The 27,085-nt window shown below is 56.8% G+C and overlaps 10 protein-coding genes across 10 annotated transcripts; 4 read left to right on the plus strand and 6 right to left on the minus strand.

The window, feature by feature from the left end:
* Window positions 1-995: 995 nt before the first annotated feature.
* Window positions 996-3,734, minus strand: ColSpa_02429 (serine/threonine-protein kinase sid2; the record flags this gene model as incomplete). Its single annotated transcript, XM_049268641.1, has 3 exons — window positions 996-1,217; window positions 2,325-2,439; window positions 2,491-3,734. 3 exons carry the CDS (start codon window positions 3,732-3,734, stop codon window positions 996-998), a joined length of 1,581 nt encoding a protein of 526 aa, XP_049124598.1.
* Window positions 3,735-4,306: 572 nt separating this feature from the next.
* On the minus strand, window positions 4,307-4,525 carry ColSpa_02430 (uncharacterized protein; the record flags this gene model as incomplete). The annotated part of the gene is made up of 1 exon (XM_049268642.1): window positions 4,307-4,525. One exon carries the CDS (start codon window positions 4,523-4,525, stop codon window positions 4,307-4,309), a length of 219 nt encoding a protein of 72 aa, XP_049124599.1.
* Window positions 4,526-11,474: 6,949 nt separating this feature from the next.
* Window positions 11,475-11,977, minus strand: ColSpa_02431 (uncharacterized protein; the record flags this gene model as incomplete). The annotated part of the gene is made up of 2 exons (XM_049268643.1): window positions 11,475-11,806; window positions 11,872-11,977. 2 exons carry the CDS (start codon window positions 11,975-11,977, stop codon window positions 11,475-11,477), a joined length of 438 nt encoding a protein of 145 aa, XP_049124600.1.
* Window positions 11,978-12,832: 855 nt separating this feature from the next.
* ColSpa_02432 (uncharacterized protein) lies at window positions 12,833-13,264 on the minus strand (the record flags this gene model as incomplete). Its single annotated transcript, XM_049268644.1, has 2 exons — window positions 12,833-12,954; window positions 13,108-13,264. 2 exons carry the CDS (start codon window positions 13,262-13,264, stop codon window positions 12,833-12,835), a joined length of 279 nt encoding a protein of 92 aa, XP_049124601.1.
* Window positions 13,265-14,200: 936 nt separating this feature from the next.
* Window positions 14,201-15,176, plus strand: ColSpa_02433 (uncharacterized protein; the record flags this gene model as incomplete). The annotated part of the gene is made up of 2 exons (XM_049268645.1): window positions 14,201-14,370; window positions 14,474-15,176. 2 exons carry the CDS (start codon window positions 14,201-14,203, stop codon window positions 15,174-15,176), a joined length of 873 nt encoding a protein of 290 aa, XP_049124602.1.
* A 29-nt stretch (window positions 15,177-15,205) lies between these two features.
* Window positions 15,206-16,966, minus strand: ColSpa_02434 (cytosolic Fe-S cluster assembly factor NAR1; the record flags this gene model as incomplete). The annotated part of the gene is made up of 1 exon (XM_049268646.1): window positions 15,206-16,966. The coding sequence occupies one exon, from the start codon at window positions 16,964-16,966 to the stop codon at window positions 15,206-15,208; it is 1,761 nt and encodes a 586-aa protein (XP_049124603.1).
* An 859-nt stretch (window positions 16,967-17,825) lies between these two features.
* Window positions 17,826-18,540, plus strand: ColSpa_02435 (uncharacterized protein; the record flags this gene model as incomplete). Its single annotated transcript, XM_049268647.1, has 3 exons — window positions 17,826-18,018; window positions 18,084-18,188; window positions 18,254-18,540. The coding sequence occupies 3 exons, from the start codon at window positions 17,826-17,828 to the stop codon at window positions 18,538-18,540; spliced, it is 585 nt and encodes a 194-aa protein (XP_049124604.1).
* A 794-nt stretch (window positions 18,541-19,334) lies between these two features.
* On the minus strand, window positions 19,335-20,532 carry ColSpa_02436 (INO80 complex subunit 1; the record flags this gene model as incomplete). Its single annotated transcript, XM_049268648.1, has 2 exons — window positions 19,335-19,960; window positions 20,013-20,532. 2 exons carry the CDS (start codon window positions 20,530-20,532, stop codon window positions 19,335-19,337), a joined length of 1,146 nt encoding a protein of 381 aa, XP_049124605.1.
* Window positions 20,533-21,125: 593 nt separating this feature from the next.
* ColSpa_02437 (Ran-binding protein 9) lies at window positions 21,126-22,423 on the plus strand (the record flags this gene model as incomplete). The annotated part of the gene is made up of 2 exons (XM_049268649.1): window positions 21,126-21,317; window positions 21,371-22,423. The coding sequence occupies 2 exons, from the start codon at window positions 21,126-21,128 to the stop codon at window positions 22,421-22,423; spliced, it is 1,245 nt and encodes a 414-aa protein (XP_049124606.1).
* A 2,435-nt stretch (window positions 22,424-24,858) lies between these two features.
* On the plus strand, window positions 24,859-26,631 carry ColSpa_02438 (endochitinase 42; the record flags this gene model as incomplete). Its single annotated transcript, XM_049268650.1, is given in 4 exon segments — window positions 24,859-25,376; window positions 25,388-25,492; window positions 25,546-25,794; window positions 25,854-26,631. 4 exon segments carry the CDS (start codon window positions 24,859-24,861, stop codon window positions 26,629-26,631), a joined length of 1,650 nt encoding a protein of 549 aa, XP_049124607.1.
* Window positions 26,632-27,085: the final 454 nt, after the last annotated feature.

Consider the following 27,085-nt stretch of genomic DNA (forward strand, 5'->3'; position numbering starts at 1 on the left):
CATGCGAAAACCCAACCACGCAGTTTCGCATGGTGGCCGGTTGCCCAGGCCCGGCATGCAGAACTCACGGGTCGCCTCTGTGTGTGTGTCCGTCGGCCGACTCCGATTCCATTTAGGTCCACAACCTCCATGCTGTATGTCGTAGACGACCGAGGAAGAGTTTAAGCGTCGGAAGAACCACATGCCAATACAACCCCCGAGGTATTATGCACCGATTTTAGACATCACCATGGTGGCACGTAAGATAAAAGACTGATTGTCTTCTAGCTAACTGATTAATCAGTATTACAGACGGCTTCGTCGCAAGCCGGTCCCCGCTCCCCCTTCTTCCCGCTCCCACCATAAGTTGCTGCCATTGAATAGGTCGGATCGGTCATCTTCCACACCAACTCGAGTCCCCTAGACCTCGGCCGTCACAACAGAGGGCACGTGAATGCCGGGTGGGAAGAGATCGCTCCCACGACAGGCGTTAATGCCTTGCAGTCAGGAGAATCGCGTTCCCCATCCAATCTGTCTTTGACGTGTCTGTATCCTGCCTGGTTTCTCTCTCAACTGTCCTGCGTGCGAGACCACCCTGCAATGGCCTGTAAAAAACATGCATGCTTGGAGTAAGACATCATGAAAGTGAGTGAACCAAAAAACACTGGGGCAACCAATGCTTCAAGGGTTCCACGGGATTCAAGAGTCTCGTCATGAGGCACGTTGTGTGAGTGTGTATGTGTTGTAAGTGCTCCGATCAGCTAAAGGCAGCATTCTGAAGGCCGATCCAGGATCCGAATGTTCATCGCTCTCAGCCCAAACGCCATGTACCAATTACACCCCTATTGATCACATGCAAAGTTGACCGCCCTTATGCACTGAACCCATGAATGTTCGTTTTTGACTTCGTGATGATGACCGTGTTTTGCTTGTGAAATGAGAAGGCTTTGATGAACTTTTCTTGTCCTCAAAGTAGAACCAAAAAAAATGACCAAGACACAGCCAGAATGCACTCATTAATCGTCAAAGTGTCCTCCCCCAATCATCTGCTCGTCGTTGTTGGCTGTGCGCACGATACCACTCATGCGGTTGCTCTTCTGGTTCACGTCCTCGAGGTCATCCCAGTCATCGTCCTGATGGTGGGAATCACGCATCTCCTCATCGTCATATCGGTTCTTATCTCTCATGTGGTCGTCGAGGGCGCTCTCATCCACGAAGGTGAAGCCTTGGAAGTTGGCCTGTACAGAAGGCGAAAGGGGTGTTGATGTGGCGAAGCCCTTGGACAAGGCCGCTGCGCGTTCGTTGAGCGAGCCATTGTTGTCCAAAGCGTTGGTGAATTCTGGGTCAAAGTAGGATACGTCCGTCGCCGATGTCAACTTGGGCTTAAAAGGAGGAGTGATGAGCTTCTTCGCAAGAAGATCCCAATCGATGTCTGCAAAGAAGGGATGGCGCTTCAGCTCCTCTGCGTCGTCGGTGGCACCAAGTCTGTGCTTGGGGTTTCTGTTGAGCAGACCCTTGACAAAGTTGCGGCCCTCCTGTGACAAGGTGTCCCGAGGGAATCGAACCTTGCCAAACGCAATGTTCTTGTACATCTGCTGAGTGTCTTCCGCGTAGAAGGGGCTCCAGCCGCAGCACATCTCGAAAACTAGAACTCCCAGCGACCAAAAATCCACCATCTTGGTGTATCCTGACTCGTCAAGGAGAACTTCAGGGGCGAGGTACTCGGTGGTTCCGCAGAAGGTGTTGGTTGTGTCATTCTTGGTGAGGTTCGCCTTGGACAGACCAAAGTCGCAGAGAGCGATATGGCCGTTTGCGTCCAGCAGAATGTTCTCTGGCTTGAGGTCGCGATATACAATGTCGTTGTTATGGAGGTGTTGGATGGCCAGGATCAGTTCTGCAATATAGAACTTGGCTCTTCGCTCATCAAAACGACCCTCCTTCTGGAGATGCCAGAACAACTCTCCGCCAGACATGTAGTCGGTGACCAGGTACAGGTCCGAGGGGGTCTGGAAGGAAAACTTCAAACCCACGATGAAGGGCGAGTCTGACATCGCTGTTCGGACCAGAATGTTACGCTCACCGACGGTGTGAGCGACTTCCTTCTTCTGAACGATGACTTTCTTGGACAAGACCTTCATGGCGTAGATGCGTTCGGTGTCCTTCTTGCGAACTTGATAGACCTGGCCAAAAGTACCCTTGCCGATCAGCTTAAGGATCTGGAAGTCTTCAGGGCCAAAGTGCTTCCGCTCGGTGCGCTGATAGACGGCTTCGACATAGATCTCTCCGGTTGGAGCATTCTCCGCCACAGTATCGGCATGGCCCTTGAGGGGGAACCAGCCACGGACCGGGTTGTTCGAGTCCCTGTTCGCCTGGAAATCCACATGGCCCAGGAACTCCTCGCCATTTGCGCTGTGGTCGTAGACAGAAATGTCCACCAGCATGTTCGAATCGACAACATCGCTGTTCAGATTTAGCAGAGACCCAGCAGTTTCGTCAGTGGTGTCAACTTACAACTCTGCCTCGGCGTCCCACTTTGGGCTGGTGAAAGATCGCCGTGACCGGTTGCGGAATGTGTTGTAGTCCGAGATACTGGTGTTGCTGCTTTGACGGCTGCGCATCGGAATCGACATGGCGGGCCGACCCGAGTCGCTTCCTTGCCTCTGGATCGGAATGCCTCCAAAGGACGGCGCCGGCAGGTTCACGTCCTCTTCCTCCTCGACAGAGCGCGGGCCTCCCGAGATGAGCTCGCTTCTCTGGAATACGGCTACGACATAGGGGTCCTTGGCGCGTCTCAGGCCCTTAGCCTCCACAATCTTGATCGTGAGCTTGCCTCGGGCGGCGGGGACCTGAGCCCCGGTGGTTCCGCTCCTGGGCGTCTGCGTGCCGCTGGGAGGCACAGTCTCATTGCTGCTTCTCTTGGAGGTCGACCGCTCCTCCGCCTGAGAAGGCTGCGCGGCCGAAAGCGCCCTGGTGGGAGTTGGTGGACCGCTCTTGAACGCCGCGACTTGTGTTAGCTTCTTGAGCTGATCAACTGATGAAGAGCTGTGAAGGGAAGTGGCTTTTTGCGCTGAACCAACGTGGAAATGGGTGGGAGATATCGGTGTGATGGGCTTGGGAAAACTGGGGTTGGAAATGTGATGCGCATGCACGACTGATGTTGTGAGGAGGCTCGAAGGTTGGGACATGAGAGTGAGGCTGTGACACTTCTTTGGGTAGTCCGTGACGCCTCTTTGGAGCAACGGTCGCGCCGATGAGGATGCAGCGAACCGTGTCTCTCCATAGCGCAACGACAGACTCCTCTGGAGAAGTCCCACCGACGACCGTCTTGATATCGGCGGGGTCGGATACTGATGTGTCTGAACCAGTGCCATGGGTGAGGTGTATGGTGATGAAGGCCGCTCTTCGGGATGATGGGGAAGTGATGGGGAAGTTGGTTCAGGATCGCCACAGGGCACAGCATCCACTGAGCTGACCTGAGAAGCCTTCCCGTCCGTCTCGACTTGTTTCGTTGAGGGACCAGGAAGCGATTGTCTTTGATTGCGATCCGACGCGACAGGGGCAGATACAGAATTGTGAGAAGAATCTGTACGAACCTGGCCGAAGTAGCTCATAATGCCCGGCAGGCGTTTGTCATGGAGGTCGGGTTGAGGGGTTGCCACACCGGAGCGGGGCGTATCAAAGCCGATCTGATCCGCGCCATCCTCGTCAGCTGCGGCCGCGGGGGTCCTGCTGTGGTGGTTAACAGTGAGATTCATCGTCGGGTTTGTGGCGGGAAATGCGCGAAGAGGGAAATCCTGTGTTGGACGACGGGGACGGTGAGGGATGAACACGCTGAGCGGTAGGGCGAAAAGCGGAGGCAGAACCAAAGTAGGAGAGCTAGCTCATGACGGCTGCCAAGCCCACGGCCACTTGACGAGGACGGAGGTATTGAGAGGCGGAGTAGCAGGGAGTTTTGCCTATGTGTGTGTGCTGCGGTGACTGACGGGAAAGAACGGGGAAATTTTTTTCGTCCTCTTTGGCTTGGGTGGAAGCAAGGATGCCGTCGCAATAGCTAGCCGGGTAGTGCAGTTTGTAGGGGATGATGCAAAGAGCCAAAAGGGAAGCGTCGTCAAATAGGAAAAAGAGCAAAGTGGGTTTCTCTGTTCCGAAAACGCCCCGTCGTCCAAAGGTCCTATCCTCGAACACTAGTCAAGGCCTTAATCGGAGCGCTTTTAGTTGAACCTAACGCGATGGCGGGGCAAAGAGACGCTGGGCGCCATGAGCGGGGGGAGATAGGGAGAGGGAAGCAAGTTGGACCCAAGATGGGCAGAAGGCAACAGGCAGAGCTTCAATGCTCCCGGAGCGACGAGGAGACATGCTCCGGCTGCTGGACCGTCAACGGACGAGTCAGGCCTCGCCTGATAAGCCTCTTGCAGCATTGGCTCTTGGACTTGCACTGGCAGAGGCGGCCCCCGCGCTCCGGCTCCTCTATTTGCGATCCTTTAGTGTTGTCGCCGCATTGGCGGCCAACCGAAGGGTTCAGGTAAGGCAGGTAGATGGTGGGCATGGGGTTTAGGGATGGAATGGGGTAGGATGGGACGAGGGGTATGTAATGATTTGCATTTGCATGTGCAAGCGAGTGTGAAGGGGGTTCACTGAACGTTGAACTGGATGCATCGTATATCACACACAACATGGGCCGCGGAGCAGAGGTCAGTTTGAGCACGCAGACCGTCAGGTAGTGCCACTAACAACCACAAAACGGGCGCGCGCGCGAGGCAAGCCAGCGGCAGATGAAAGCCCCGGTGCCAGCATGAGGGGTGAGAGTGGGAGTGGCGGGTGTGGTAGAAGCGGTAGGATGGGAAGGCGAGGTGAGGAGAGAGGAGGGGCCGCCAACTGGGCTCAGTTGCTTGCAGCGTCGGACTGTCGTCCGGGATCGTCTAGGACCATTCGCCGGTAGGGTGAAGGGGTTGACGGCAGTCTGATGCCACTGACACTAGCCAGATGAGGAACATCTTCCTTCAAACCGTCAGGTGCAGGAACAAGCAAGCGACGGTGGACGTCCCAGGAAAAGCACCTCGTTCGCCGGCCACCCCTCCGTCGCCACGCTTTTGGGTAGCATGTATGTACGACGTAGACATGCCGCAAGGAGGGGGCAACCTTTAAGACGAGAGGCTTATTCAAGGGTCCAGCTCCGGTTGAGACTCTGGGCGTCGGGAACAACAACCTTGAACACGGCCACGACAGGTGACGAAGAGGCCTTGGTGACATATAGAGGCAAGACTTGTGCGCAAAGAGAGGCAAGGTGATGAAGGAAATGTTGGTCTTGATTGCACGGCTCCAGCTTTGGATAAGCGGCAATTGACAGGCCGGGCAGGGGACAAACCCCCCAACTGGGAAAGGAAGGAGAAGGCAGATATCAGGCGAATGGAAGAGGCGTCACAACTCCGACCGGACAGAGGGAGGAGGCGAACTAGCGCCGCAGCTTTGACCAGGTGGAAGATGTTGTTGAGGTAGGCCACTGGCCAGGGCAGATGTCCAAAAAATAAAATGCGCCGTGTGTTGAGCGGGTAGAAATGGGTATTGCGGCAACAGGGAGGCCCGCGGGGACAAGAGGAAGACCAAACACACAAGGGCGGGCGCAGACAGCAATGAGGATGGATGCTCGGGTGGTTCGAGTGCATAGGTATCGAAGGGCAGCGAGAGTGGTGGGGATGGGTAACAGAAAACCGCACATACCTGGAGCCTGACATCATCATGGCTTGTGTCGCCCGCTTCAGCAGGTCGAAGCCGCCTGTGTTTGCATGTGTGCCCTCGGCGCCAGACATGGTCGCTGGTTGTCGGCTGTACTCGTGTGACGGTGATGGCCTAGTCGAGGCAGAGGCCCAAATCCGTGATTGGCGTCAAAACAGGCCGAGATATCGCAGCGTTGCTGAGGGATTGGCCGATGCGAGAGATTGAGCAGCAGATGTGGTGTGCGTACGTGAGAGAGTGGTGTGGTAGGTTTGCGTGAGGCAGCGGCGGCGAGTGCAGTGCGGTGCGGTTTCGGTGCAGGTGTTGTGGTTTTTTGGAGTTGGAATTGGAGACTTGATTTTTTCTCTGGAGGGGGTGAGAAGTTGAGAGTGGGATGAAGTGAAGGTCGGCCACGGTCTGTTGTGTGCGTGGGAGTGGATGCGGGCGGGTGGAGGGGGAGGGGATCCTGAGAGGAGGGGGGCGGAAAGGAAGGAAGAGAGGGGAAGGCGTCAGTGAGTCCAGGTAAGGCCTGCTGCTTGCTACCTGGTTTTTTCCGCGTTTTCTTTCCTTCTTCCCTTGCCGAACTGACTACACACAGCAACCGGCTGGCAGTGAAGGCGAATAGGACCTCGAATAAGGTAGCAGGACGTAGACGGTGACGGGGACAGGGCAGCCAGCAGCACCAGCAGCAGGGCAGGTCGAGCGTCCGGCGTCGTGTAGGGGTGGGGCGGGGGGGAGGCGACAGCGCAGCGCTCCAGTCGATGACAATGGACTGGTCTAAGGCCCGAATGTATGGCAGGGAGTCCGTGATGTGGTGATGAACCCTCGGCCAGTGAGAATGCGGCTGTCGCAGAGGGCGGATCGTGAAGTGGCACCGAACGACGGAAGGTTCATGAGGAGAAGGAGCCGATTCCCAATGTTGAGAAGCTGAAAAAATCGGGTTCGAGGTGGGGCTGGTCGAGTCAAAGTGAGGTCAAGCGTGAGACGTCAGAGACGGGAGAGGAAGTGGTCGTTGGTGAAGTGAGGTAAGGTGATTTGAGGTGTTCGTTTGCAAAGTGCTTTGCGCGGTCGCAAGATACCTAGACCTGAGAATGGTCGGCAACGGTGAGGTGAGGTAAGGTGAGTATAAAGGAGGCGTACGTGAGCAGAGAAGAGGGCGTGAATGAGGCGGAGTGAGGTAAGAGGCAAGAAATCAAGCCTGTGCTCTGGGGGTGGTGGGGTGCCTAGAAAAGGTAGGTGCCTGTCATGGAGATCCAGTCCTATTCGATCCCGTTCTTGGTATAAAGTGCCTTGCCGTGCCGGATGGCGGTGATGCCTGGGGCAAAGGTTTAAAAGAAACTGGAAATGCAGACTGCCCAGCCTCAGGTTGACGATGTCGAGGGGGGTCACAGTCCAAGCCCGGTATTGGGCCACTCAGGAGGAGACGTGATGTGTGTCGGCCGGTGCAGTCCGGCGGCCAAAGGTAACTCCACAAGAATGGCGGTACCTTCCAAGGTTGCTGGACGCTTCCTTATGCTACATACGTACCTCGTCGTCTTGGGTAGGTAGTCACGGAGAGAGTGAGAGAGAGGTACGGTAGGGAGAAGAAGAGGTACCCCGATTCTAGTCACAGTCGTCCAATCGAGCGTCGCCTTACGAAGGTAGGTAGCATGCGCTAGCCCATGTGCCGTCAGCCCGTGTACAAAAGATGCTAGGATGGAGGGCAAGCTTGGTGCTGCTCTCAAGTATGTGAGGTAGGTACTTGGCCCGGATTGCCGTTTTAGGGATCTTGAGACTTCCAAAGTGTTCTGGATGGCCTGCGTTCCACGAACCAGTCTTGGTCGCCTTGACCGTAGACGGGCAGCCAAGGAAGGTAACAACGAGAAGATGACTGGATGACTGCAGGTTTGTCCGCCGAGGGCACATGCAATGGCCATATTGTCTCACTCGCACCTGCCCCGTCATCTGCAAGCCTTCACTTCCCCAAACATAGCAAAGCCCACGCTGTCCCCGCCTGCCTGCCGCGTCCACTTCGACCACCTGCTCTTTCTCACACACACACTCTCTCTCTCTCTGGGTTCGCCTTTGAACACCCTTCTTGTTTCCGCCGGTCTCTCATGCCAACATGTAGTTTGTTATCGGAAGCGTCTCTTCTTCATTTCCAGCCGCACAAATCCAACTTGGCATCGCCTTTGGGCCATGCCGCTCATGAAGCGTCCGGACAGCTCGTCCGGGCTCGGTTAGGCTTGCTCCATTGCAGGGAAGTACCGTTCTAGACAACCTTCTAGAACCGACCAAACAGGCATGCGAAGGAATGTTCAGCGCCGTCCTGGTTTGAGCGAGGTTTTCGCTGCAAACAACCTACGAATATCTAAGACCGCACCTCTGGAACGGAGCGATGCGGACAACACAGAGCACACCATCCATATAGGTATACTGTATACAGCCTGTACAGTATCCAGGGGGCAGCGCGAACGCTTGCACGATGGCTTCGACTGGCCCAGGCCAGGATTGTGGGGTTCTCACCGGCCTCCCTCCGAGACCGCCGACATGAGGGATCCCTCTCGGGAAACCGTCGACCCCCGCCAGCGGGCCACCCTTTTCGTTTTGACATGGGAGAGCGAACCGCGGGGGTGGGTGGGATGGATGGGCAATTCGATTGACAAGGTGGATGAGTCAAGACCTGCCGACGAACCAACATCAACGTCAACATCGACCGAAGCCTTGGCTCCGGCACAACACCCTCTGGCCATTAACCCGTCGTCCAGGCGCAGAGTTATCTTATCACCTGTCGCTTTGCCTCCCATGGCCGCACCTGCAGCAAGAATTGATTACCTCGCTGAGCCAAGAAGGGGGCTCTGCTTTGGCCAGTCCACTCCCCGGCCCCCATTTCCCTCACACTGTCCCATTAGCAACTTGTATGGACTCTGCGAATTCAGACACCATCAGGGTCTGGAATGTCGGGACAACCCCGGCTCATGAATTCGCCTCTTACCTGCAGTTACCCCCCAATGTCAGCCTGCGATGCGGTGCGAACTATGCACACTCAGCTCGGCGATTACCAGATATTATTGGCCAACTTCGCGCCCTCAACCCTCGCACATCTCAATACGATATCATGTCCTTGTCCCGGGTGGCGGGTTTTCCAGAGGCGGGTTTACCACGAGACTGATGCCATGGTTTGGCCTATCAACTGTTGGGGCATAGCACTGGTTTTTCGTTCGACTAACCGGCCAGCATGCCAGCACGAGTCGTTACATTCCCTGCTTTCTCAGATGACATGCTCTGACAATGATGGACAAGGTCGGTAAGGGTGTTTACATATTGACGATAGTATGCTCGCCTTCTCGTGGACACGGGGCGACACTACAAATCTCGCAGAGGCTATTTCTCACCGCCCCGGTAACTAACTCATCGAGGCATGAGGTTACATAGTACCCCTAAACAAGGGACCGTCAGCAGCCGCGTCTTCGACCGGGGGCAAACTTGTCCGTGAAGTAAGCGCTTCTACTTGGTCGATATCGTCACTCAAACTAGGCTGTCCTTTCCGTTTCGTTACACAACTGCATCATCGGCGAACTGCAACAAGCAAGACATAAGCAGAGCCACTGACAGTGCGGCAACGACTGGCGAATCTACCTATGGTTTTCTTGTCAGCACCGCCCATCTCCAATACTTCGCCGACATTACGCACTGTACCGGCACGGGTTCACTTGTTGCAACCACACGCTTACATTTCGGGATGCCCTAAATTGTCTGTTGCATCCTAAGTGCCCGTGCCATGATTCATCTGGCGGCCAGAGCAAGCTCGCTAAACAAGGTGACAAGCTCGAGCTTGACGATCCAATCCCCCAACTTTTCACCCCACGCATGGTTCAAGATGGACGCAAGTCGAACGACCACCGCCAATCTTCCCCGCCGTTCGTCCCTCGGTGGAGAAACCGTCCCGCCTCTACGTAACTGGTGGAATCCACTACGTCAATTGCTCTGCTTCCTCCTGCCCAACGTGGGATCTCCAACTTTGTTCCCGTTCCATCCGACGTTGCCCAGTGTTCGAGGCATGCCGGTTTTACGCTGACGAGTCATTGGGCTCTCATATTCAATACCGCACGATCGCTGTCGCGGCCGACTTTGTGCCTTCCGGTCATAGCTCGGGTGCTTGTCCTACTATACAAGAAACATTGCAGCCGGGACGTACACTTAGAAACCCCTCTGAGGCTTGATCTACGTTCACGCTAAATGACCACCATTCTCTCTCGGCGTGGAAATGAACATCTCTTGCCGCAAGACGCCGACTCATTTCTAAACAAGAGAGCCTAGGCATACAGAAGTCGTATGAACCTTGTCTGATGGCAAGCATACTTTATGAACCACACAGCCTTTCCTAGCTCTGTTTTCACGTGCACTCAAAAGTCTCTTTTCTCGACTCAACGACACAGCACGGCCGACCGCGTGTCCCTCGTCAACGTTTCGCAAACCCAACCCGGAGCAATTCTCGTCCGAAGAAGATTCGACCCGAACCGCCGGATCTGCATCTCGCCAATCCCGAGCTGTCTGTCTCCTGGTAAAATGCAACAAGTCTGTCTAATCTTTAGGCCCGAGTTTCCTCTCGGCTGCCCCCCATTCGGAGACCACATGCCGAAGAACCTAGGCGCTTTTCGTGCGACCCTTCGTGCGTCCGGCAGGCCCCCATTCTCACATGAACGCTCGAAGGCGCTGGCAGGTGAGGAGACAGAAGCCAATGCCAGTGTCAGTTTCGTCTGGTACGGACAAGCTCTCGGAGCTCAAACACTGCCCCGCCAGCATCAACAACTTTCCAGTGACTGCGGGGGTGTTATCTCACTGGTTGCAGTCTGCCGCCGAGAGCTTTCATGAGTCTAGCTGTATGCAAGCTCGATGTCTGTGCTCCCGCGTTCCGCCGATGAGGGGTTAATACCCTGCGTTTTGCCATGTGCTACTGCCGGATAATGCAGGGTCGACCTGACGAGACACAGCTACCTAATGTCGTAACTTCACGGTATTGGGTGATCCGAGTCCGTTATCCCTAATTACTTCTATGGCGCGGGCCTGGTGTTTGATCTTGCCCAGCTCGTCAAGCCACATGTCTCCCATACTCATCAAGCTCCTGGTTGATATCGTGCCTTTGACTGACTCCATAGAGTTGGTAACAAACTCTGAGTGCCTGTCCATTCACTACACTGCGGACCAGATATCCATACCTCAAAACATAAGAGTGGTGTTGGTAAACACGTCCCACAAGTACAGGAATCACATTCAACAGATGCTGGTTGATCAGGCTGTCGGCATTAGATCCCCGGTATCTGAGAGTAACAAGAGAGCACAGGACATGTTCTTTGTTGTGGAGCTCTCCAATGCTCATTAATGCAACCCTGATTTCCAAGGACTCTGAAGGGAAGTTAATGCCCCTTTTAGGCGTTTTATGGCCCCTGAACGACGACATTTGTCCCACCATAATCGAGTTGAAACACCCTTGGTCTCCTTTGGCTCTTTATCCAGAACACATACCGCTGCTCAAGGCCCATGGATATTAGTTGACATGCATTCGTATTATATGAAAACAGACTCGCTATACTTGGATCTCCAGGATCCGTTGGGAACCGCTCCGATGCATCTAGTCTAGTAACTGCAACCCGCGCCACGCCATGAGATGAACCGCCCCATGCAATATAATCCTATAAGTAGGACAATGATATCTAGCCCAAATGTCTCCCAAACGCCCCCAGTATGCTTCTCTGTCATGACCCAAATATCAGTAACAAACCAGATCCTTCACGTCTAGGCCGTCAATGCATGCTTTTCTCCTTCGTCTTGAGGACGATTCGCCGCTTCCTCGACGCCAGGGGAACCTTGACCCAGACGGCGTCGTCGGTCTTGACCCACTTGAAGCTCTTGGTCGAGAGCAGGATCCTGGGACGCTTCTGCGCCGCGGCGAGGGGCGAGGGTTTCGCTCGAATGGATAGCCGTTGCTGCTGGAGGCCGCGGTGGAACCTGGGGCTCGGGAGGATCGCGGCCTCCGGGGCCATCCTGACGATGATGATGTCCTCGGCTGGTGGGGACTGCGGGAGGACGAGAATGTCGGAGGGGCGGTGGCGGCGCGACGTGGCGAGTGCTTGTTCTGTTTACAGGTGAGGCGTCAGTTGACGGATAGTCTAGAGTGAAGGTGTAGGTGTTGGAGCTTACTGAGGATGTTGACTGGCGGGGCAGTTGAGGTTACGGTGGTTGTGAGTTGATGCTTCGTGATAGAGCCGTTCCTAATGAACTCCTGGTCCAAGATTATCGGAGTCATATTCTCCGAGGATTCTGGCGACTTTGAGGTGAACTGAGGCAATGATGTGGTCAGAATGGCTTGATGCGACTGATGTAAGCCGTCCGGCGGAGTTGACGTGGGTAACTGACGATGGAGATAATCACGGATTCAACGGTGGATTTGGACTTCTTGAGTAAGCTGCAAACTAGGTCTTGACTCTGCCGTGGAAATTCCGTTTCGGTTTTGATGCTTTTGGAGACGTTCCGAGGAAACGGAGAGGGTGGGAAAGGACAGCTATGGGAAAGTCAAGATATAGGTCGAGAGTCAGGCAGGCTGATCTCGATGTGAATAACTGAGCAAGTGATGTTTCCCAACCCAGAGATAAATGATCAGGTTGAGACGAAATATGCGTACGGTTGCCTGGCTTTTCTACGCCGTAGGGCAGAGCAATGACGGCATATTAAGGATCATATGGGTAGGTGGGAGAGGTGAATGACCACGGCCGAACCCATCCGCGTGACCACCACTCCATTCACCCAAAGCTCCACAAGGCTCCTGGCAGCACCACATCACTAAGGGCCGCGAACTCACCAGAAGAGGCAGGCCAACGAATCAGAAAGAACAGAAAGAAAACGGGGTTTGATGCTTCCGTTTCATTTCGTCGGAGCGAGAGTAAAAAAAGAGACTACCACGATGAAACGCTCTTTCTCGGCCAACAATCGAAAGCTCCAAAAGGGTTTGTTTGAATCACATAGAGGTACGCAGCTGCGGCTCACACAACACAGTCGCACACAAATACCGAAAAGAGTTCTTCGAATAGTATGACCGGTACAAGTAAGGCCCTTTGTGGCTAGAGACAGGCCAGCCCGCCGTAGGGGGTTGCGATCGTACCCTTCAACCCTGGGCATTGTACTCGGCGATGATCTGGTCGATCCTCCTTTCGGCCTCCGGCGTTCCTTTGGGATTATTCCGGGGGTCGGAGCCGTTCCTGGGGAGCAAAGGATCGGGGAAGTGCTCTGTTGGTCTGAGTTTTAGCATTTAGATCTATCTCTGTAATCGCAACCGGCCTTGTCGGTTGCTGAATCATTCAATACGCGGAAGCTGCGAGGCATGGACTGCGTTCCAAACCTACAGCTAGGGGCAACACAACCGCTACTGGGGACACTTACTAGGGTCGAAGCGCTGGTCAAGGAGTTTTGCCTTGAAAGTTTCAAACTCCTCTCTGAGCTTCTTGTTGTTCCAGCCGGGCGCCGTCTTGGAGTCGTCGGCGGCGCTGCCTCCGGCCTCGGAGCTGGGGGTCTGGAGCTTCGCGGACCCGGCAGCCATTGCTTGTGTATGTGTCTCAAGTCGAGATAGTCTTCAAAAGACCTGGGACTGTGGTAAGAGGCCGCGGAGAAAGGGTGCGGGCCGTCGGCGTGGGCTTACAAGTCGCGCTCACTTTTAATACCCGATTCGGCAACCTGGGATGCGCCAAGAGAACAGTTGGAAATAGACGTCAAGAGAAGCAAAGCAACCTAGGCACCAGAGATGACCAAATATTCGACAAGATGGAGATAAAGTAGTTAGGAGCACTATAACGATACTCGAAGAATGAAAGCAAAGGCGGAATCTTAGCTGCGGTCCTGCTTACGCAGTGAGCTGGACAAGTGATGAGTGAGGGTGGAATGTCGTCCAGCTGAGCTGTCACCCGGCCCGGGCAACCCCACCATTCCCAAGGGTGTTTCCAAGATCCGATGCGCCTGCTGACCCCTGGTGGTGCCCCTCCACACAAGCCACGAGACGAGACTTTGCGGGTACATCCACTTATGGCCAAGGCCTGGTGCCGGAAAAGAGTAGCGCAAAGGTCCTCGTCCCCAGCGGAGGGAAGCTAAAATAAAAAAAACAGCCGTCCCGACGGAACGCCTCTGTCCAAGGCACACAGCCAACAAGGGGTCGGGTCCGTCAACTTCATCTCATCCCACCTTTTTTTTTTTCCATCGTGCAACTGCGGACAGCCAGCTTCCTTCAGACCCAGACAGACGGCTCACCAATTTTGGGTTGTGTTCACCTCCTCGAACCCCTCCAATGCTCCCACATTAGCTGCCCTCACCGCTCGCCTCGTCACGGTCACAGCACGCTCCCATCTTTTCAACCAACCTCATTCACCCAAAGCACCTCTTTCTTGGGCCGAATTACGTCTTGAAAGGCTGCTTTCAGTATCCCCACACAGCTGCTGACTAGCCTGTACACCGCACCTGATACCCCGGCCGACGTTTGAACAAGATGGTCAAGAAAGGCCCTGTTCCCGACGCTTGGGAGGACGATGACTGGGAGTCTGCCGCCGACAAGATCGATGGTGGGGCACCGTTGCAGCCTGAGCCGCCTGCACCGTTGAGCAAGGCAGAGCGCCTCGCACAGCATGCCGAGTCGAACCGCAAGCTCTGGGAATCAGCGTACGTCCATTGAGGAGGCCCTCCCCATCTCCCAGTAGCACCTCCACGCAATTTCCTCATCGACTGTGTCTTCCGTTCTTTAGGGGAGCAGCCACTGACATAGCAACCCCGATAGCGACTCCCCCACGCCTCTGACCTTCCTCGAAGCCCAACCCTCGGTACCACTGGCCACGGGCTTCAAGCCCCAAGTCAAGGTCCTCAGCCGCAAGCCCGCTCCCCGGACCATCGCCCGCCGCGACCCCGTCACCGGCCTGCTCTCCCACCTCTCCCTCGCCGACGACGACGCCGACGACCAGCGCGCCGAGAAGAAGCCCCAGCTCACCCCGGAGGAGATCCGCGCCAAGCAGCAGCGCGAGCTCGAGGAGAAGCAGCGCCGTTACGAGGAGGCCCGCGCCAAGATCTTTGGAGAGTCGAACCCCTCGTCTGGTGCCTCGAGCCCCGGGACGACGACCCCGCCCCGAGGCGGTGAGAACGAGAGAGGAGGCCGCGGCCGTGGTAGGGGGCGCGGTCGCGGTGGTGGACACCGAGGAAACAACTCGAGCCGACAGGAAGACTACCGACGGCCTGGGAGCAGTCGGGCCGACGGCGTCCGCTCCGAGAGCGGCCGTGAGCTCTACGATCCCAGCTACGCGCCCAGGGGAGGCTTTGCGATGCAGAAGCGAGGGGGCGATCCCGGCTCGCATTCTGGCCGGTCTACGCCAAGAGACGAGGATCAACCCAAGCAGGCCTTCCGGGCACCACGCGGACCAGATGGGAGTGGAAGAGGAGGGTTCGGCTTCGCCAAGCGAGGCACCAAGGAGGGTTGAATTACTACTTATCCTATGGACATGAAAAGCTACCAGCCTCCGCCAATCTTGCCCGCCAGCTGGACAACGCGCTCCGTGTCGCTCGCCTTGTCCTTGCCCACGTCGCTGACCACCTCGCGATACGTGGTGAGCGCCAATCTACCCAGATCTATGCCAGTAATGCCCGCCCAATGCGCCAGGGTATCTCGAATGTAAGAGGGCGAAATTCCATCAACAGCATCCGTTCGAAGGTCGCCGTTTTGAGGGGCGGCATCTTCGCAATCAGAATCCTCCGCTGAAAAGTAAGCCTCGTCGACCTCGGACAAGAAAACCTTCTGCTCCAGGGGACCAGGCTTAGTCTCAAAGCCCCTGCGTTCGACAATGATGGGGTCGTCGACCTTGATCTGCCCACCGCCGTTGGTGCAGCCGCCGGGGCAAGCCATGACCTCGACGTAGGCATACTCGAGCCCGGCAGACTTGCCGGCGGGCCTCCTGGCGGCACCAAACGCCTTGCCACCAGGCATGCGAGATGGACGCGCCGGCTTCAGCTTCCGCACCAGGTTTTGGATGTTCCGGAAACCATAGTATCTGGCGGCCTTGAATATTGGATCGCCGGTGGAGGAGGCAACGATGAACTCAACGACGTCGGCGTTACGTCCGCGGACTACTTGGATCTGGGAATTGGGGTGCTTGGAGGCCACGGTTTGGAGGGTGAAATAGAGGTTGCCGCCGGACGTGCCCGCCGCCTGAGACGAGCGGTGGGCGCCGCGGCCGGGGAACAGGAACTTCTCCAGGCGCGCGTCGGGGAAGGGCGCGCGCTCGATGTTGGGCCTGCTCCGGGGAAGGTCGAAGAAATTGAAACCCCTTGATTCCGCCAGCATGAGGACCTCCTTGCTTGTGATGACGCAGTCGACGTCGCGGACGCCCCTGCCCGGCGTCCCGTCGCCCGCCCAGACCGAATCCGTAAGCTCCTCGCGACTAGCCTCCAGCTTCTTGTCGAAGCACGGCATGACAGCCAGGTGCCAGATCCTGCTCGGCGGGATCCCGAGCTTCTTGCTGAGCGTGGTCTTGAGCAGCGTGCCCATCAGCGCCTGAGGCGACTTGACCCGCGACAGATGCGGGAGCACGTAGGGGTGCGTCTTTTCGGCGTAGCACACCCATCCGGGACACGACGACGTGAGGATGGGCTTGGTTGCCGACGACGCAGGCGCGTCCTCTGCGCCCAAGACCTCGTCCGCGCCGAGGACCAAGCACGCTTCGCGCGCGACGTTGGTATCCAGGACCCACGTGAACCCGTTGTTGTGCTTCCCCGCGCTCGCGAGGCCCTCGGGGCCGCCGAGCAGCCTCTCGAGCATGTACCCTGCCTCCTTCTCCGTCGTTCCCTTGCCCGCTGCGGCCGCCAGGCTCGCCCTCGTCTGGGGCGACACGCTGGCGACGAACAGCTTGCGGCTCTCGTCCTCAAGCCCGTCGACGCGGAACTGGCCGCTGCCGTCCGGGCCGACGATGCGCAGCGCGGGCCCGAAGTCGAGGGTGTTGAGGACCTCGGTGTGGGACTGCATGCTCACGAGGACGGCCTCGGCGGAGGTGACGCATCCGGAGCAGGCGAGGCAGTCCGTCAGGGAGATCTCGGCGGGCGGGGCGTTTGCCGCGGCGGCGGAGCCGGGTTGGCCGTCGAGGATCACTTCGTGCTCGAGGGAGGGGTCTTGCGACGACGGTGGCGGGGCGGAGGGGAGGGTCTCGATCGGCTTGATGCAGGCGACACCTGGACTTATAAAGTCGTTCAAGTCGTCTGCCGAGAGGATCGCGCTCATCTTGTCGGTTTGGGGGGAGGGGCGAGTCGTGAGAGGTTAGGAGAGTAGGGTTGGTGAGGGTGGTGGGATGTCGACAATGGCGGGGCAATGCGCTTTGCGTTGCGATGCGGAAAGAAGAGAAATAGGAAGGACAGGGCCGCAAGAACTTGTAGAGGAGTCGGGCAGATCCAACAATCAGCACCTCTTGTAGAAAAAGAAAAAAGGCAACAGATAAGAACCCAGGTCGCCTTTTTGTCAGAATGTTGCTGGGAGTGAGTGGTCCCTCTCTCTCTGACTCCGCGAACCCGGAGATGCGCAAATGGTTGACGGCTCGGCAGCTAAGGAAAAATAAAATCGACGGGACGTGATTGCAAATCAGCCCCCCACCACTGGGCTTTTGCAGGGGAAACGTCGCCGGCCAGGCAAAGTTGGGGAACCCACAGGGCACGCGCTGCGAAATCGGCAGGTGGCGGATTAGCAAAGAAAAAGCGGGCGAAGGGGGTGGATGGCTGCTGGGAAAGCGCCCCCCGCGGGCGGCATCGGCCCAGGACCCCTGAGAGGGCCTGAGAGGCCCAAAAATACAGGGGCATTCTTTGCAGGTGGTGCAGCTGGCAGGCCAGGCACAGCAAGGGGTGGACGCGCGCCTCTCGACGGGCCGGGGGGCGGCCCAATGACGTCGCTGGTCGTACTGGCACCGCCTTGCTCTACGTACCGTTTACCTGAGGTCATCCACGCGTGATGGAGCTTGTTGAAGCTCCGGCCCAGCTTCGAGATATTCCCTTGCGCGCTCCCAAGGCTATAACATTCCATTAGCAACCTCACCGCCCGCAAGCAGAAAATATTCAGGACCTGGTTACTGATTGCCCCCTCAAACACCACAATGGACGTACGTGCAATCTCCCCGCCCATCCCGCGCATCACAAATGTTGCTGACAAGCTCCTCTGGCGACAGGCGATATCAACCTTCAGCTTCGGCAACCTGGGCTGGCTTGCGACCCAGGCCGTCCCGCTCATCATATGGCCTGGGTTCATCACCAACCTCCTCCGTCCTGAGGACTACCAGGCCGCAGGCTGTGAGTCCTTCACATCCCCTGCCCCTCCCGGGGACATGTGAACTGACAACTTTACCACCCACCAGCTCTTGAAGACTACTTTGCCCGCTCCCTAGGCTTCGCCCTCCTCACCCTCGGCCTCCTCGTCGTGACCCTCTCCGGCGCAATCCCCCTCACATCCGAGGACCAAAGTAAGTCACGCCCGTCTTCTTGCCTACCCAGGACCCTCTCCGCGTCGTACTTACACCCCCAACAGCGCCCCCGGGGACCGTCTCGCCTTACGCCAACGCCGCCCTGGTCCTCTCCTCCATCCACCACGCCTCCGCCGGCTTCTATTGCTACAGCAGGTATCTGCGGACGGGCCAGACGGCCTTCGTCCTCGGCTGCCTTGGCAGCACCGTCTTCGCCGTCTTCGGCCTCTGGTGCCTCATGTTCGCCGGCGACAAGTCGCGCCGCAGCAAGAAGCACGGCTACGACAAGGACACGAGCTCGTTCCCCTTCAAGAATGCCGAATCCTACCGCACCAAGAAGAAGGGAATGTAAGTGTGCGTTTTGCTTCTCACTGACCAAGTCAACGTCGCTGCCTCGAAACGCGCAGTCAAACAACAGGCGCCTTGGAAGTCGGCACAGCATCGTCGTTTCCAATATCTTGCGGAGTCGAGAGCCATGTAGTCATAATGTACACAATTCACATGTCTTGTCAAAGTCCACACACGCAACATGAGGTGACCAATATCAAGACGTTGTAAAGGCGACTGTGCCGCTGCTCATCAATTACAGCCAACAATGAACCATCCTTCTAGTGATACAATACGCCATGCGCCATTTTCCCCATTTGCTTCTCGCCAAACTTTCCCTGACGCCCGTCACTGCATGCAGACCATGGGGTCCACCTACTCCACGCCAAATTCCCTGCTGTTTATTATGCAGAGTAGTTGAGACCATTCTCCTCCAGCGAGTTCCAAAGCATGTTCTGTCTTATGGTAGGCCTTGCTAGGAGGACTGTGGACTCGTCGTCTCTTCCGCACGGTTGACAAGTCCTTGCTAGGTGGAGTATGGTATTGCTGTGTCTCCCGCATATTCCGTATGGTCTGCTTTGGCCTCGGAGGCGTCAAAGTCGTTGTCTGTGTCGTCTTGTCTTCAGTCGTCAGGAATGCACGTAGACCTAGACAGGTCTGCTCATGTGTTACGACAAGATAATAGTAAGAATATTCCTGGCCACAATAGATGCAGGGAACTTTCGGCTCGCCCATGCCCAGCGGTTCCCCTGCAAATTCTCCGAGGTCGCCATTCCAGTATGTATTCCCCAAGCAGCTCTTAGACGTTACCGGCCGACTCTAACTAGCTGCCGCAACCTCTGTCGAGCCGGTCCCGTTGGCCAGAGTCTCTTTCGCGCTAGAACCCTGCTGAGAGTCTGCTCCATCGCCGTTTGTTGCGGCCGTGTTGCCCTCTTGGCTTTCAAGCACGCCCGAGAGTTGAACGTCTGCCGCGCCCGAAAGCACCGCCTGTCTACGTTCATGCCAGTCGACCTCGCTCTTCACAACCTGGGAAAAGAGAACTTCCTTTTCGCGCCAGAGGTCCTTGTATTGCTTCTCCCAGTACTTCACTTCTTCCGCAAGCTTAGCCGATTCCTCCTGGGCCCACTTGACTTGGAATCTGCAAAGTTTGTAAAGTTTCTCGAGAGGTATCTTGAGCTCCTCGGGGGTAAAGCCCTGCTCTTCGGTCAAAGGCGTGAACAGGTCAGCCGAGAGCTCATCATCATCCACGCCATCGTCGATGGCGTCGTCCTGCCCAGCGGCGTGTGATTGAGGGGTCTTGATGATGATCTTCAGCTTGCCCTTGCCTGTAGGGCCGGCCTGCATAGACTTGGGAACAGGGTCGGAAGGGCGCAGAGCCTCGGTCTCGTGAACGGTCCGCATGTGCTTCGCTAAGGCATCAGATCTCGTAAACGAGCGATCGCATTCTGTTTCGGTCAGCCATTACATTCGGACCGACGGGAGACCGGTGTAGCATACCTGGTAAGTAGCAGTAGAAGGGCTTCTCCCTAGTGTGGCTACGCATGTGGGCTTTGAGCGCGTAGCCGCTGGCGTGGCCCATGCTCTTTCTGTTGCATCCAATCCATTCGCACGTGTACTTCTTCTGTCGGCTCTCGATGTGATCGCTGTGAATGTGGTCCACCAACTTATCCATGTTGCCAAAGTCACCCGCGTCGCAGCCTTCCCAAGCACAAGCCGTGACCTGCTCTTGGAAGTCCTCTTCGTCGAGCTTGGCATTGATGGGGGAGCTGGGAATGTCACCAGAAGTGTCCGATGAGACGTCCGACATGCCATCCAATGGGTCCGGCTCGGGCACTGCTTCGGGTTCGGGTTCGGCAGCGACCGCAGGAGATGTCGTCGAGGCCGCTCCCAGCTTCTGTCGCTTCGAAGGGCGGAGGAGCGATTCGTCCTCGTAGTCGTGGACCTCCTCATCGGAAGCATCGCTGTTGTCCATTGAGGACAGAGGCGATTCGGGCGGTGTTGAGTCTCCACGAGCCATGCTGCGCCGTCTTAGGGATGGAAATGCTCTTCGAGGGATGCAAGAATTATCGTCAGCTGTCTGCTGCTGAGACGTGCAGGATCAATCGTCGCCGGAGATAGTGAATTAGGAGGTGAGATGGCAGAAGATAGATGGTTGCCAGTGGGGGAATCGTAGATGATGGGTTAAATGGCAAGATCCAATCGAGTGCAAACCAATCGCTGGAGTAATCACATAGGCCTCGCTCCTGGCAACTTTAATGATGTTTGCGCCTGGGCTCGAACCAGTGTCGCGACGAGCCCATGGCTCACGGAGCTCTGGAAGGTGGGTCCAATCAGCGGACCAACTTCACTGGAGTATCCGTGGCCCGTGGCCAGTGTCCATCAGCTGGGGCTGAGCCTGACAGCTGGCAGACCCGCCCCTTGTTCGTGCCTGGCATCCACCCGGGTTCCTCCCCTGCAACTATGACTCGAGGGGTCTTTGAAAGTCGAAATCGTTTTGTTTATTCCCCCGCCCCCACCAACACCACACACCCGGACAGACACTCATTTTGCGCACTCGCTGCCACCTTGCCCCGAGCACTCTATTTCTCTTTGCACATCATCATACTCATCATGGCGTCCTCGCGCAAGGTGTTCTCCCTTGAGGGAAAGGGTCTCAAGCTCGACACTGCTGCCGACCTTGAACCCCACATCGCCGAGTTGCGCTCGACCGATGTCGAGGAGGTCAAGTTCCTGGGAAACACCCTGGGCGTCGGCGCTTGCAAGCTTCTCGGTGAGGTTTTGGCTACTAAGAACAACCTCCAGGTACGCTGCTGCGACGCCAAGACTCATGCGCAACTGCTAACGAAATGAACCAGTCTGCCGACCTCTCCGACATCTTCACTGGCCGTCTCCTGAGCGAAATCCCGGAGGCTCTGACCTCCCTCCTTACTTCGATCCTCAACCTCCCCAAGCTTACGACGATTAATCTGAACGATAATGCTTTCGGCATCAACACCCAGGCGCCCGTCGTTGCCTTCTTGGCTGCCCACGTCCCCCTCCAGCACCTGTACCTGAACAACAATGGTCTCGGTCCTCACGCCGGCATCCTGGTGGCGAATGCGCTCTCTGAGCTGCACGCAAAGAAGGAGGAGGCGAGAAAGGAAGGCAAGGAGGTCCCGTACCTTGAGACTGTTATCTGCGGTCGCAACCGTCTGGAGAATGGTAGCATGCAGGCCTGGGCCAAGGCCTTCAGCCTCCACAACAAGATCAAGGAGATCAAGATGGTCCAGAACGGAATTCGCCAGGAGGGTATCAGCCACCTCATCAGCGAGGGTCTGAACCACGCGACCGAGCTGCGCATCCTCGATCTCCAGGACAACACCTTCACCGTCTCCGGCGCCAAGGCTGTTGCCAGCGTTCTCCCGACCTGGACACACCTTCAGGAGTTGGGTCTTAACGACGCCTACCTCACGGCCAAGGGTACCGCCCTCGTCGCCAAGGCACTTGCTAAGGGCAAGCAGGACAAGCTCGAGATCCTCCGTCTGGCTTTCAACGACATCACCCCCAAGGCCCTGGCTGGCATCGCGAGCGCCGTTTCCGACTCTTTGCCTGCCCTGAAGAAGGTTGAGCTCAACGGCAACAAGTTCGAGGAAGAGGACCCCTCTGTTATCTCTATCCGCGAGCAGCTTGAGGAGCGCAAGGAGAAGATTGGTGGTGACGTTGTCGATGAAGACGCATGGGGTCTCGACAGCCTCAGCGATCTCGAGGGAGAGGACTCTGACGAGGAGGAGGAGGAGGAGCTGGAGCCTGCGACGAGAGCCGAGATCCTCATCAAGGAGGCCGAGGAGGCTCAGGAGGAGCCCACCGTGCAGCTCAAGGACAAGGAGGTGGACGATCTGGCCAAGAAGCTGGGCAAGACGGAGATTTAGAGTCGGACGGATCGTTTTATTTGGTTTACAGGTTTAGAAGATGGAACGCAAGAGGAATGCCCCCCATTTACAGGAGTGAGGAGACAGACACGATACCCCCCAAAATTACACTTCATCCTACAACATTGCGATGGCAGTCGGACAAAACCAGGCACGGTCTATACTGAGACTTTCGGGTTTCGGTAGGGACGATCACCAGCTTCCCTTTGTACGGAGCCTTGTGCGGCATGGCACTGTATTAGACTGCCCGCAACCCCCCAAATGTCATCACTCCACGATCACCCCATACACCCGGCGTTCATGAGACTGTCAAATCAGCAGAACAGCAGGACAGAATTGCGTGAGCACAGATTGAAGTATATAGGAGACAGTAAATTGCTGGGCTCTGGCAGTTTGGGAGAAACTAAAGAGAACAAGAAGGTCAATCAATTCAAGTCAAAGACATTTGCACATCACCAAGACACGTTCCCTCGCTGGACATGGTATGACGGGACACTACCTACCTCTTTGAGACGACGGATTTGGTCGTCGAAATCTTCTGGGACGTCGCCATCGCTTGTTTCCATCTTCCCCATCGCGCTGCCATACTTCCTCCTCACCTTCACAATAAGCACGTTGCTCTCGTGGACCCTCTGCACACATCAGCAAACAGCTCGTGGCCCACGACGTTCCGCGCTTGGCATGGTTCCGGCTTGCCGTTGGCGGACTGGCGAAGGCGTTCCTCGCCGGCACGGAGGTGGTTCTCGGGTTCCTGGTGTATGAGAAAGGGCACGGGGGCTGGATCCTGGAGGCGGATGGGATGTACTGGGTAGAGGTACTGGGCAGGTTGGGTTTTTTTTTTGTTGCTGCGATGCCTGCTGCGCTGATGGCGGTCGAGGCGCAGGGGCGGGTTGATGGAAAGGGAGGGGTTCAAGGGCGAGGGAGCGTTGGAAATGTGAGGAAGACCCGGCCTACAATACTACTATCACAAGTGGTGATGTTAGTGGTGCTATTGTGGGATCAGCCTGTCATTGGCGTTGCATGAGACGGGGCTGAAAGGGGAGCAGGGGCATCAGATTGTTGGAATGCCTTTCGTGAAAGTCTAGACTCAAAATACTGAGAGTTTAAAGCGAAGGGGCCGCTGCCGTCAGCCCTGCGTACACCGAGTTTGGTGTTGGTTGTCAAAATTATTATTACTGCAACTGAGACCATGAAACAAAGCTATTGAATACCGAATTGCCCTTGATCGATAAGTTGGGACAAGGTCCAAAGTGCATTGCCTGGAACGACGTTTTGGCCGAGACATTGATTTTGAGGGCGGCGCACCATTCCAACCATATGGGTCTGTAAGTGAGGTTGGCCGCTGGAACGTGGATCTATAGCTCGCTGTGGGAGGCTCGCCCATGCGTGGCTCAAGTCCCGCAACTCCAGACTGTACAGGCATCTTGAAAACCGATCTTCCTACCCAATCTGTCCCAGGTTGTTCTCAACTGTGAGAAGAAGACGGACAGTCTTGGAAGCGTTCGAGGTCGTGGACGCAAGCCCCAGGATGGGATGGCAGCTGTCAGGGCCTCGGGCGGTCCCGCTGCGTTCGTGTGGCAGGGTTCATTCTTCAGCGTGTCGCAGTGCAGCGTGCCTGGAGAGAAAGCGGGGGTCGATGCGCCGCCACCTGCGGCTGTCCGGCGTCCCGACTGCGAACCTGCAGAACTTAGCACACCCTCGCTTCAACGACATCCCATCGTTCTGCGTGGGGCCCAACCGACTCGAAGCATTGTCTGCAGGCAACAGGAAATCGTATGCAAGGAAACATTGTTGTAACGATATTGGGTCTGTCAGTCCAAACTACCGCCATGGGTCAAGACATTCCCCCCTGCCGGTCTCCTGCCGGTCATGGAAGTGCTGAAGAACACGATGACCGAACTCGATCAGCGTGATTGGATGGTTTCTTGATAACTCGGAAGAAATTCATGGTCTAGCGATACGAGTGATCCTCACCCTAGAGCAAGCCGGACCAAAACAAGTGTCTTTTCGAGTCTCAAATTCCCCTTGTTCGTGGGTACATGTTTCGGACGTCCCATGAGTTGGGGCTCCGAATCCCCATAGTGGCCCCCATTCCTCGATGTGGCAGCCGGTCTCCAGATCACGAACCCTGATATCAAGGGGCCGGCGAGCGAGGCAGACTACGACCTCCCATTCTGACTTCTTTTCACCACCACCCGCCCGGGGTTTGGTGGTTGGTCAACTGTGCCACCAACTCTGCGCATTCCTCTCCCATGATGCAGCTCAGCTCGCCCCTCTCCCCTCCTCTCGCCAACCCCTCGGCCTCTCCCAAGAGACAAGAGATTTAGAAAGCAATAAGAACCTCCGTCTTTCTCAACAATGCTCTTTATTGCCTCTCCCTTTTACTCTTCCCCTGTCGATCATCACCAGCCCTCTCCAGTCACTAGTTTGCAGCCATGATTGGATCAACCCTCCTCCTACACCTTCTCCTTGCGTCCATCGCGGGCGCCGTGCCGGCGAACGAGCGCCGCTCGGCGCGGCCAAGTTGCAAAAGGCCAGAGACCGCCGTTCAGTCTACAGCGGTTACCATACCATCATCACAAGCGGCCACGGCCTCCAGCCCACCGGTGGTTTCCTCGGATCCGGGTCCGGGTCCCATCGTCGTGACCCCTTTTCTTCCTGGTTCCTCAGGGACAGGGCCGGCTCCGCCTGTCGCCTCATCGCCCGTCGCCTCATCGCCCATTGCCCCATCGTCCGTCGCCTCATCGCCCGTTGCCCCATCGTCCGTGGCCCCATCGTCCGTGATCTCCTCTGCGGTGCCCTCGGCTCCGTCGAGCGTGTCCCCGCCTCGGACATCGGGCACCGGTGGTGTGTCTCCACCAGTCGCGAGCCCGGGAGCACCTCCATCGGGTTACAGAAATGTGCTGTACTTCACGAACTGGTGCGTTGAGCCGTTCAAAGACCAGTGGACAGTGTTGCTAACAGACTCAGGGGCGTCTACGGAGCCAACTATCAGCCAGCAGACATTCCCGCCGACAAGGTGACGCATCTGCTCTACTCCTTTGCCGACATCGCTGCCGATGGAGAGGTGTAAGTCAACGATGCCAACCAGGCTTGCCGATGCCAGACACTAACAGCCGCAGAATTTCGTCCGACCCCTGGTCAGACACTCAACGACAGTACCCGGGCGACTCAAGCCAGGCCGGAAATGCCTACGGATGCGTCAAGCAGCTGTACGCCCTCAAGAAGCAGAACCGCCAGCTCAAGCTCATCCTCTCCATCGGCGGCTGGACCTGGTCGCCAAAATTTGTGCCCGTCGCCGCAACCGACGCGGGCCGCCAGCGCTTTGCAACATCGGCCATCAAGCTGATGCATGACTGGGGCTTTGACGGGTAAGTCCCTCTCGATGGGACACACGATGCTCAAAGTCCGGGGCTAACCAACAACACAGAATCGACATTGACTGGGAGTACCCCAGCAACGCCCAGGAAGCAGCCAACTTTGTCGCCCTCCTCAAGACCTGCCGCGAGGAGCTCGACAAGCACGCCGCGCAGTATGCACCGGGATACCACTTCGCCCTGACCATCGCCTGCCCGGCCGGCCCGACGCACTACCAGAATATGGACCTCCGCGGCATGGACCCCTACGTCGATGCGTGGCACCTCATGGCCTACGACTACGCTGGGTCCTGGGACACCACGACGGGCCACCAGGCCAACCTCTTTCCCGACCCGTCCAATCCGGAGGCCACCAAGTTCAGCACCGAGGCCGCGCTGGCGTACTACCTCGGCCAGGGTATCCGCTCCGACAAGATCGTCCTGGGCCTGCCGCTCTACGGCCGCTCGTTCCTGAACACGGACGGCATCGGCAAGCCGTACCAGGGAATCGGGCAGGGGTCCATCGAGCCGGGCGTGTGGCACTACAAGGTCCTTCCACGGGCCGGCGCTGTCGAGGTATTCGACCAGACGGCCGGCGCACTGTACAGCTACGACTCGAGCTCCCGGGAGCTGGTGACGTACGACAACGTCCAGAGCGCCAACTTCAAGGCGGACTACCTCCTCAACAAGAAACTCGGCGGCGCCGTGTTCTGGGAGGCGGCCGGGGACCGCAAGGGCGAGGGCAGTCTCGTGGGCGCGCTGGCGAGCAAGATGGGCACCCTCGACCCGACGCAGAATTTGTTGAACTATCCCAACAGCCAGTACGCCAACATCAAGAACAACCTGGCATGAGGGGTCTTTGTGTGTTCGCTGCCTGACTTGGTTTGCATTGGTTTCGTGGCTTGATTTCGTGGCATTAGAGGCGTTGCATCTTTTGGAGGGGCTCTTTGTTTAGCAGACGACTGATGAGCTTGCATATGGATCATGAGCCGTGCCCATGAGTGATGATTGAGCGAGCGAGATAGAAATGAGAACTCCGACTTCACGGCAAGATTGCTCCACTTTGGCTTTCCCGAATGACCATGGTGACTGTCGACGGCGAAATTCCATGGTTGGTTATGCCCATTAGCACCGCGCTCATGGTTTCCACTATGAGTAGTGGAATGACGGGCCATACCCATGGACGATGCTCATTCAGCCTTACAACGTCTTCACTTAAGATCTCGAGCAACGGTTTGGACCCCCGCTGCATTCTGGTACAGCAAGGAATAGCCGGTAGCCACAGAGTCCTTGCTTTCGGTCCGCA

This window comes from Colletotrichum spaethianum, assembly GCF_022836535.1.
Source record: "Colletotrichum spaethianum MAFF 239500 DNA, contig04, whole genome shotgun sequence".
In the NCBI taxonomy this organism is placed as follows: domain Eukaryota; kingdom Fungi; phylum Ascomycota; class Sordariomycetes; order Glomerellales; family Glomerellaceae; genus Colletotrichum; species Colletotrichum spaethianum.